Source organism: Heterodontus francisci, chromosome 41 (genome assembly GCF_036365525.1).
Source record: "Heterodontus francisci isolate sHetFra1 chromosome 41, sHetFra1.hap1, whole genome shotgun sequence".
NCBI lineage: Eukaryota > Metazoa > Chordata > Chondrichthyes > Heterodontiformes > Heterodontidae > Heterodontus > Heterodontus francisci.
Window position 1 is genome coordinate 36,766,948 of NC_090411.1, and position 8,840 is coordinate 36,775,787.

Sequence of the window (8,840 nt, forward strand, 5' to 3'; positions counted from 1 at the left end):
GAGTGAGTGAGTGAGTGAGGTGAGTGAGGTGAGTGAGTCAGAGTGTGAGTGAGTGAGTGAGAGAGACTGAGTGAGTGAGTGAGAGAGACTGAGTGAGTGAGTGAGTGAGAGAGACTGCGTGAGAGTGAGTGAGAGAGGGTTAGGGGGTAGAGAGAGGGTTAGGGGGTAGAGAGGGGGAAGGGGGAGGGTGGGGGGGAGGGAAGGGGGGTAGAGGGGGAGATGTAGAGGGGGAAGGGGAGAGAGGGGGTGAGTGAGTGAGGTGAGGTGAGTGAGTGAGAGTGTGAATGTGGTAAGTGAGGTGAGTGAGTGAGTGAGCGTGGGTGAGAGTGGGTGAGAGTGGGATTGAGTGAGTATGTGTGAGTGCGTGTGAGTAAGTGTGAGTGAGGTGAGTGAGGTGGGTGAGGTGGGTGAGGTGGGTGAGTGAGTGTGAGTGAGTGTGAGTGAGTGTGAGTGAGGTGGGTGAGTGAGTGTGAGTGAGTGTGAGTGAGTGTGAGTGAGTGTGTGAGTGTGAGTGAGTGTGAGTGAAAGTGAGAGTGAGTGAGTGAGTGTGTGAGTGAGAGTGAGTGAGTGAATGAGAGTGTGAGTGAATGAGTGAGAGTGTGAGTGAGTGAGTGAGAGCGTGAGTGACTGAGAGTGTGAGTGAGAGTGAGTGAGTGTGTGAGAGTGAGTAAGAGTGAGTGAGTGAGTGAGAGTGTGAGTGGTGGGTGAGTGAGTGAGAGTGAGTGAGTGAAAGTGAGAGAGGGTGAGTGAGTGAGAGTGTGAGAGTGAGTGAGTGAGAGTGTGAGAGTGAGTGAGTGTGAGTGTGAGTGAGAGTGAGTGAGAGTGTGAGTGTGGTGGGTGAGTGAGTGTGTGAGTGAGTGAGTCTGAGTGTGAGAGAGGGTGTGTGAGTGTGAGTGTGTGAGAGTGAGAGTGTGAGAGTGAGTAAGAATGAGTGAGTGTGAGTGAGTGAGTGAGTGAGTTAGAGTGTGTGTGGTGGGTGAGTGAGAGTGAGAGTGAGAGAGTGAATGTGAATGAATGAGAGTGAGTGAGTGAGGTGAGTGAGTGAGTGAGTGAGTGGGAGTGAGAGTGTGAGGGAGTGAGAGTGTGAGGGAGTGAGAGTGTGAGGGAGTGAGAGTGTGAGAGTGAGGGGTGAGGGGTGAGGGGTGAGGGGTGAGGGGTGAGGTGAGGTGAGGTGAGAGTGAGTGAGTGAGTGGTGGGTGAGTGAGGTGAGAGTGAGTGAGTGAGAGAGACTGAGTGAGAGTGAGTATGAATGAGTGAGACTGAGTGAGAGTGTGACTGAGTGAGAGTGTGAGTGAGTGAGTGTGAGTGAGTGAGAATGAGTGTGTGTGTGAGAGAGTGAGTGAGTGAGTGTGAGAGCGAGTGAGTGAGTGAGAGTGGGAGAGAGTGAGAGTGGGAGAGAGTGGGAGAGAGTGAGAGTGAGTGAGAGTGAGTGAGAGTGAGTGAGTGTGAGTGAGTGTGAATGTGCATGTGAGTGCATGTGAGTGCATGTGAGTGAGGTGAGTGAGTGTGAGTGAATGAGAGTGAATGAGTGAGAGTGAGGGAGTGAGAGTGTGTGAGTGAGGTGAGTGTGTGAGTGAGGTGAGTGAGGGAGGTGAGCGAGTGAGAGTGAGAGTGAATGAGAGTGTCAGTGAGAGTGAGTGTGAGAGTGAGTGAGTGATTGAGTGAGTGAGTGAGTGAGTCAGAGTGAGAGTGTGAGTGTGAGTGACTGAGAGCGTGAGTGAGTCAGTGAGAGAGAGTGTGAGTGAGTGAGAGTGAGAGTGAGAGAGTGAGAGTGAGAGAGTGAAAGTGAGTGAGAGTGAGTGAGTGTGTGGGAGTGAGTGAGACTGAGTGAGACTGAGTGAGAGTGTGAGTGAGTGAGAGAGACTGAGTGAGAGTGAGTGAGAGTGAGTGAGAGTGAGTGAGAGTGAGTGAGAGTGAGTGAGAGTGAGTGAGAGGGGGTGGTGGGAGTGGGGAGAGAGGGGGAAGGGGGAGGGGGGGTGAGTGAGGTGAGTGAGTGAGGTGAGTGAGGTGAGTGAGTGAGAGTGAGTGAGTGAGTGAGGTGAGTGAGGTGAGTGCGAGTGCGAGTGACTGAGAGTGTGAGTGAGTCAGTGAGTGTGAGTGAGACTGAGTGAGAGTGAGTGAGAGTGTGAGAGTGAGAGTGTGAGTGAGTGAGTGAGAGTGTGTGAGAATGAGTGAGTCAGAATCAGAGTGAGAGTGAGTGACTGAGTGTGAGTGAGTCAGTGAGTGAGTCAGTGAGTGAGAGTGAGTCAGTGAGTGAGAGTGAGTCAGAGTGAGAGTGAGAGAGTGAGTGTGAGTGAGTGTGAGTGAGTGTGTGGGAGTGAGTGAGACTGAGTGTGTGGGAGTGAGTGAGACTGAGTGAGAGAGAGTGAGTGAGAGGAGAGAAGGGGGAGGGAGGGAAGGGGGGTGAGGGGGAGGGAGGGAGGGGGTGAGGGGGAGGGAGGGAGGGGGTGAGGAGGAGGGAGGGAAGGGGTGAGGGGGAGGGAGGGAAGGGGGGATGGAAGGGGGGAGAGGGGGGGAGGGGGAGAAGGGGAGATGTGGAGGGGGAAGAGGGGTGAGAGAGGGGGTGAGTGAGTGAGGTGAGTGAGGTGGGTGAGGTAGGTGAGTGAGTGAGTCAGAGTGAGAGTGAGAGTGAGAGTGACTGAGAGTGTGTGAGTCAGTGAGTGTGTGAGTGAGTGAGTGAGACTGAGTGAGAGTGAGTGAGAGTGTGAGAGTATGAGAGTGTGAGTGAGTGAGTGAGTGAGAGTGTGTGTGAATGTGTGAGAGGGGGGTAGGGGGAAGGGGGAGAGAGGGAAGGGGGGAGAGGGTGAGGGAGGGAAGGGGGGTGGGGGGAGGGAGGGAAGGGGGGATGGAAGGGGGGAGAGGGGGGAGGGGGAGAAGGGGAGATGTGGAGGGGGAAGGGGAGAGAGGGGGTGAGAGAGGGGGTGAGTGAGTGAGGTGAGTGAGTGAGTGAGTCTGAGTGAGTGAGTCTGAGTGAGAGTGAGAGTGACTGAGAGTGTGAGTCAGTGAGTGAGTGAGTGAGTGAGTGACTGTGTGAGACTGAGTGAGACTGAGTGTGAGTGAGAGTGAGTGAGACTGAGTGAGACTGAGTGAGAGTGAGTGAGAGTGAGTGAGAGTGAGTGAGAGTGAGTGAGAGTGAGTGAGAGTGAGTGAGGGGGGTAGGGGGAGGGGGTGGGAGGGAAGGGGGTTGGGGGGGAGGGAAGGGGAGATGGAAGGGGGGGAGGGAAGGGAAGGGGGGATGGAAGAGCAGGAGGGGGGGGGGGTGAAGAGGGGGAGATGTGAAGGGGGATGGGGAGAGAGGGGGTGAGTGAGGTGAGTGTGAGGTGTGGTGAGGTGTGAGTGAGGTGAGTAAGTGAGTGAGTGAGTGAGTGAGTGAGTGAGTGAGTGAGTGAGAGTGTGAGTGAGAGAGAGTGTGAATGTGGTGAGAGTGAGAGTGTGTGTGAGAGAGAAAGAGTGAGTGAGTGTGAGTGAGTGAGTGTGAGTGAGAGCGAGTGAGTGAGAGTGAGTGAGTGAGTGAGTGAGAGTGTGAGTGAGTGGGAGAGAGTGGGAGAGAGTGGGAGAGAGTGGGAGAGAGTGGGAGTGAGTGGGAGTGAGTGGGAGTGAGTGGGAGTGAGTGGGAGTGAGTGGGAGTGAGTGGGAGTGCATGTGTGAGTGCATGTGTGAGTGAGGTGGGTGAGTGAGTGAGAATGAGGGAGTGAGAGTGTGAGTGAGTGAGGTGAGTGAGTGACAGTGAGTGAGTGTGAGTGAGTGAGAGTGAGTGAGAGTGAGTGAGTGAGGAGTGTGAGTGACTGAGAGTGTGAGTGAGAGTGAGAGTGAGTGAGAGTGAGTGAGTGAGAGTGAGTGTGAGTGAGTGAGACTGAGTGAGAGTGTGAGTGAGAGAGACTGAGTGAGAGTGAGTGAGAGGGGGGAGGGGGGAGAGAGAGGGAAGGGGGTGTGGGGGGGAGGGAAGGGGGGAAGAGGGGGAGATGTGGAGGGGGAAGGGGAGAGAGGGGGTGAGAGAGGGTGTGAGAGAGGTGAGTGAGAGAGGTGAGTGAGTGAGGTGAGTGAGTGAGGTGAGTGAGTGAGGTGAGTGAGTGAGGTGAGTGAGGTGAGTGTGTCAGAGTGTGAGTGAGTGAGTGAGAGAGACTGAGTGAGTGAGTGAGAGAGACTGCGTGAGAGTGAGTGAGAGAGGGTTAGGGGGAGAGTGGGGGGGAGGGAAGGGGGGTAGAAGGGGAGATGTAGAGGGGGAAGGGGAGGGAAGGGGAGAGAGGGGGTGAGTGAGGTGAGTGAGTGAGGTGAGGTGTGAGTGAGGTGAGTGAGTGAGAGTGTGAGTGAGTGAGGGAGAGTGTGAATGTGGTAAGTGAGGTGAGTGAGTGAGTGAGAGTGAGTGAGAGTGAGTGAGAGTGAGTGAGAGTGGGTGAGAGTGGGTGAGAGTGGGTGAGAGTGGGTGAGAGTGGGTGAGAGTGGGTGAGAGTGGGTGAGAGTGGGTGAGAGTGGGTGAGAGTGGGTGAGAGTGGGTGAGGGTGGGTGAGAGTGGGTGAGAGTGGGAGTGAGTGAGTATGTGTGAGTATGTGTGAGTGTGTGTGAGTGAGTGTGAGTGAGGTGGGTGAGTGAGTGTTAGTGTGAGTGAGTGTGAGTGAGGTGGGTGAGTGAGTGAGTGAGTGTGAGTGAAAGTGAGAGTGAGTGAGTGAGTGTGTGAGTGTGTGAGTGAGTGAGTGAGAGTGTGAGAGTGTGAGTGAGTGAGTGAGAGTGTGAGAGTGTGAGTGAGTGAGTGAGAGTGTGAGTGAGTGAGTGAGTGAGAGTGTGAGTGACTGAGAGTGTCAGTGAGAGTGAGTGTGAGTGACTGAGAGTGTCAGTGAGAGTGAGAGTGAGTGAGTGAGTGAGAGTGAGAGAGTGTGTGAGTGTGAGTGACTGAGAGTGTGAGTGAGTCAGTGAGAGAGAGTGAGAGTGAGTGAGTGAGTGAGTGAGTGAGTGGGAGTGAGTGAGTGGGAGTGAGTGAGACTGAGTGAGAGTGTGAGTGTGAGAGAGACTGAGTGAGAGGGGGTAGGGGGAGGGGGGAGTCGGGGAGAGGGGGAAAGGGGGACATGTGGAGGGGGAAGGGGAGAGGGGGAAGGGGAGAGAGGGGGTGAGTGAGGTGAGTGAGAGGAAGAGTGAGTGAGAGTGTGAGTAAGTGAGTGAGTGGGGGGGGTAGGGGGGGTAGGGGGGGAGATGGGAGGGAGGGGAGGGGGGAGACGGGAGGGAGGGAGGGGAGGGGGGAAGAGATGAGAGGGGGAGGGGAGAAGGGGGGATGGGGTGGAGGGGGGATGGGGAGGGAGGGAAGTGGGGTGGTGGTGTAGGGAGGGAAGGGGTGGTGGTGTAGGGAGGGAAGGGGGGTGGGGGGAGGGTAGGGAAGGGGGAGGGAAGGGCGGAGAGGGGGTGATGTGGAGTGGGAAGGGGAGAGGGGGTGAGTGAGGTGAGTGAGTGAGGTGAGGTGAGTGTCAGTGAGGTGAGTGAGTGAGAGTGTGAGTGTGTAAGAGTGAGTGAGAGTGAGTGAGAGTGAGTGAGAGTGAGTGAGAGTGAGTGAGTCAGTGAGAGTGTGTGTGGTGGGTGAGTGAGTGAGAGTGAGTGAGTGAAAGTGAGAGAGGGTGAGGGAGTGAGTGAAAGTGAGAGAGGGTGAGGGAGTGAGTGAAAGTGAGAGAGGGTGAGGGAGTGAGTGAAAGTGAGAGAGGGTGAGGGAGTGAGGGTGAGGGAGTGAGTGAGAGTGAGAGAGGGTGAGTGAGTGAGAGAGGGTGAGTGAGTGAGAGTGAGAGTGTGTGAGTGAGAGTGAGAGTGAGAGTGAGTGAGTGTGAGTGAGTGAGTGAGTGTGAGTGAGTGTGAGTGAGTGTGAGTGAGTGAGTGTGAGTGAGTGTGAGTGAGTGTGAGTGAGTGTGAGTGAGTGTGAGTGAGTGTGAGTGTGAGTGAGTGTGAGTGAGTGTGAGTGAGTGTGAGTGAGTGTGAGTGAGTGAGTGTGAGTGAGAGTGAGTGAGAGTGAGTGAGAGTGAGTGAGTGTGAGTGAGTGTGAGTGAGTGTGAGTGAGTGAGTGAGAGTGAGTGAGAGTGAGTGAGAGTGAGTGAGAGTGAGTTAGAGTGTGAGTGAGGTGAGTAAGTGTGTGAGTGAGTGAGTCTGAGTGTGAGTGAGTGAGAGTGAGAGTGAGTGTGAGTGTGAGTGTGAGAGTGAGTGAGTGTGAGTGAGTGAGTGAGTGAGTGTGTGTGGCCTCCTCCTGTTCCTGTGTAACAGGATCGAGGGGCTGAATGGCCTCCTCCTGTTCCTGTGTGACAGGCTCGAGGGGATGAATGGCCTCCTCCTGTTCCTGTGTAACAGGCTCGAGGGGCTGAATGGCCTCCTCCTGTTCCTGTGTAACAGGCTCGAGGGGATGAATGGCCTCCTCCTGTTCCTGTGTAACAGGATCGAGGGGTTGAATGGCCTCCTCCTGTTCCAGTGTAACAGGCTCGAGAGGGGTTGAATGGCCTCCTTCTGTTCCTGTGTAACAGGCTCGAGAGGGGCTGAATGGCCTCCTCCCGTTCCTGTGTAACAGGCTCGAGAGGGGCTGAATGGCCTCCTCCTGTTCCTGTGTAATAGGCTCGAGGGGCTGAATGGCCTCCTCCTGTTCCTGTGTAACAGGCCCGAGAGGGGCTGAATGGCCTCCTCCTGTTCCTGTGTAACAGTGCAGGCCACCAGGGGAAGGGTTCAGTCCCACAGTCAGGTTTCCACTGGAGCAGCTAGTGGAGAGGGGGGATACTGGGAGGAGTGGAGTGGAGGGGGTGACGGGGGAGGGGGTGACGGGGGAGGGGTTTGATGGGGTGACGGGGGAGGGGTTGACGGGGAGGGGGTTGACGGGGTGACAGGGGAGGGGGTTGACGGGGGAGGGGTGACGGGGGAGAGGGGGTGACGGGGGAGAGGGGGTGACGGGGGAGAGGGGGGTGACGGGGGAGAGGGGGTGACGGGGAGAGGGGGTGACGGGGAGAGGGGGGTGACGGTGAGGGGGAGGGGGTGACGGTGAGGGGGAGGGGGTGACGGGGGAGGGGGTGACGGGGGAGGGGGTGACGGGGGAGGGGGTGACGGGGGAGGGGGGTGACGGGGAGGGGGTTGACGGGGTGACAGGGGAGGGGGTTGACGGGGGAGGGGTGACGGGGGAGAGGGGGTGACGGGGGAGAGGGGGTGACGGGGGAGAGGGGGGTGACGGGGGAGAGGGGGTGACGGGGGAGAGGGGGTGACGGGGGAGAGGGGGTGACGGGGAGAGGGGGTGACGGTGAGGGGGAGGGGGTGACGGTGAGGGGGAGGGGGAGGGGGTGACGGGGGAGGGGGGTGACGGGGGAGGGGGTGACGGGGGAGGGGGGTGACGGGGGAGGGGGGTGACGGGGGAGGGGGGTGACGGGGGAGGGGGGTGACGGGGGAGGGGGGTGACGGGGGAGGGGGGTGTCGGGGGAGGGGGGTGTCGGGGGAGGGGGGTGTCGGGGGAGGGGGGTGTCGGGGGAGGGGGGTGACGGGGGAGGGGGGGTGACGGGGGAGGGGGGGTGACGGGGGAGGGGGGGTGACGGGGGGAGGGGGGGGTGACGGGGGAGGGGGGGTGACGGGGGAGGGGGGGTGACGGGGGAGGGGGGGTGACGGGGGAGGGGGGTGACGGGGGGAGGGGGGGTGACGGGGGGAGGGGGGTGACGGGGGGAGGGGGGTGACGGGGGGAGGGGGGTGACGGGGGGAGGGGGGTGACGGGGGAGGGGGGTGACGGGGGAGGGGGGTGACGGGGGGAGGGGGTGTGTGACGGGGGAGGGGGGTGTGACGGGGGAGGGGGGTGTGACGGGGGAGGGGGGTGTGACGGGGAGGGGGGTGTGACGGGGGAGGGGGGTGTGACGGGGGAGGGGGTGTGACGGGGGAGGGGGGTGTGACGGGGGAGGGGGGGTGTGACGGGGGAGGGGGGTGTGACGGGGGAGGGGGTGTGACGGGGGAGGGGGGTGTGACGGGGGAGGGGGGGGGTGACGGGGGAGGGGGGGGTGACGGGGGAGGGGGGGTGACGGGGGAGGGGGTTGACGGGGGGAAGAGGGGTGACGGGGGGGAGAGGGGTGACGGGGGGAGAGGGGTGACGGGGGGAAGAGGGGTGACGGGGGGAGAGGGGTGACGGGGGGGAGAGGGGTGACGGGGGGAAGAGGGGTGACGGGGGGAGGGTGCCAGGATGACCTCCACAGTTTGAATTACAGATTTTAGTGTGTTTGCTTGCTGACCTTTGACCCCTGCGAGGTGTTGACGGAAGAGATGGTCACTATACTGGACGTTTGGCTCAATCCACTGCGAGGCCTCTCCATTCCCTCAGACATCATGGCAACCTGAAAATCAGAGGCAAAGATGGGATTAAGACCAGTCAATGAAACACATTCCCTATTCCCAGCTCCCCTCGCCTCAGCTCACTCGGGGAACTTCACTAACCTCCCCTCCCCTCTCCCAAATCTCTCCCCTCTCCTCATGGGGGTAAAAGTTCCACAGAACAGTGTGTGTCTGTGTGATCATCACACAGGGTCATTTAAAGCTGCATTCCTTGATCATTGCAGGGTCAGAGTTCTCTCTCTCTCACTCTCTCACATACAATGTGTTCAACACAAATTCAAACTAAATGCAAACAGTAATCAATAAGACAAATAAATCTTTTTTCTGAGAAATTGGATTATTGCGAATCTAATGTCTCAGTGGGAAAGCTGGACAAAACCAACTGCAATGTCTTTGCTTAATCCACCCAGTGAAACGAGGGTAATTCAACTGAAAGACTCAGTGAGCTGCTCACATCACCGTATCGAACTAAACTTTCCTCCACACATGAGAAACATCACCAGCACAAATCCTCCCCTCCTACAAACCAA

General features: G+C 58.3%; 1 protein-coding gene across 3 annotated transcripts in view; it reads right to left on the minus strand.

The window, feature by feature from the left end:
* LOC137353492 (pleckstrin homology domain-containing family A member 7-like) overlaps positions 1 to 8,308 on the minus strand; it is a 101,895-nt gene extending 93,587 nt beyond the window's left edge. For all 3 annotated transcript variants that reach the window (XM_068019838.1, XM_068019837.1, XM_068019839.1), the window contains exon 1: positions 8,211 to 8,308. In XM_068019838.1, coding sequence (XP_067875939.1) covers positions 8,211 to 8,306 — 96 coding nt within the window. In that variant the 5' untranslated portion in view covers positions 8,307 to 8,308. The remainder of the gene's footprint in view (positions 1 to 8,210) is intronic.
* Positions 8,309 to 8,840: the final 532 nt, after the last annotated feature.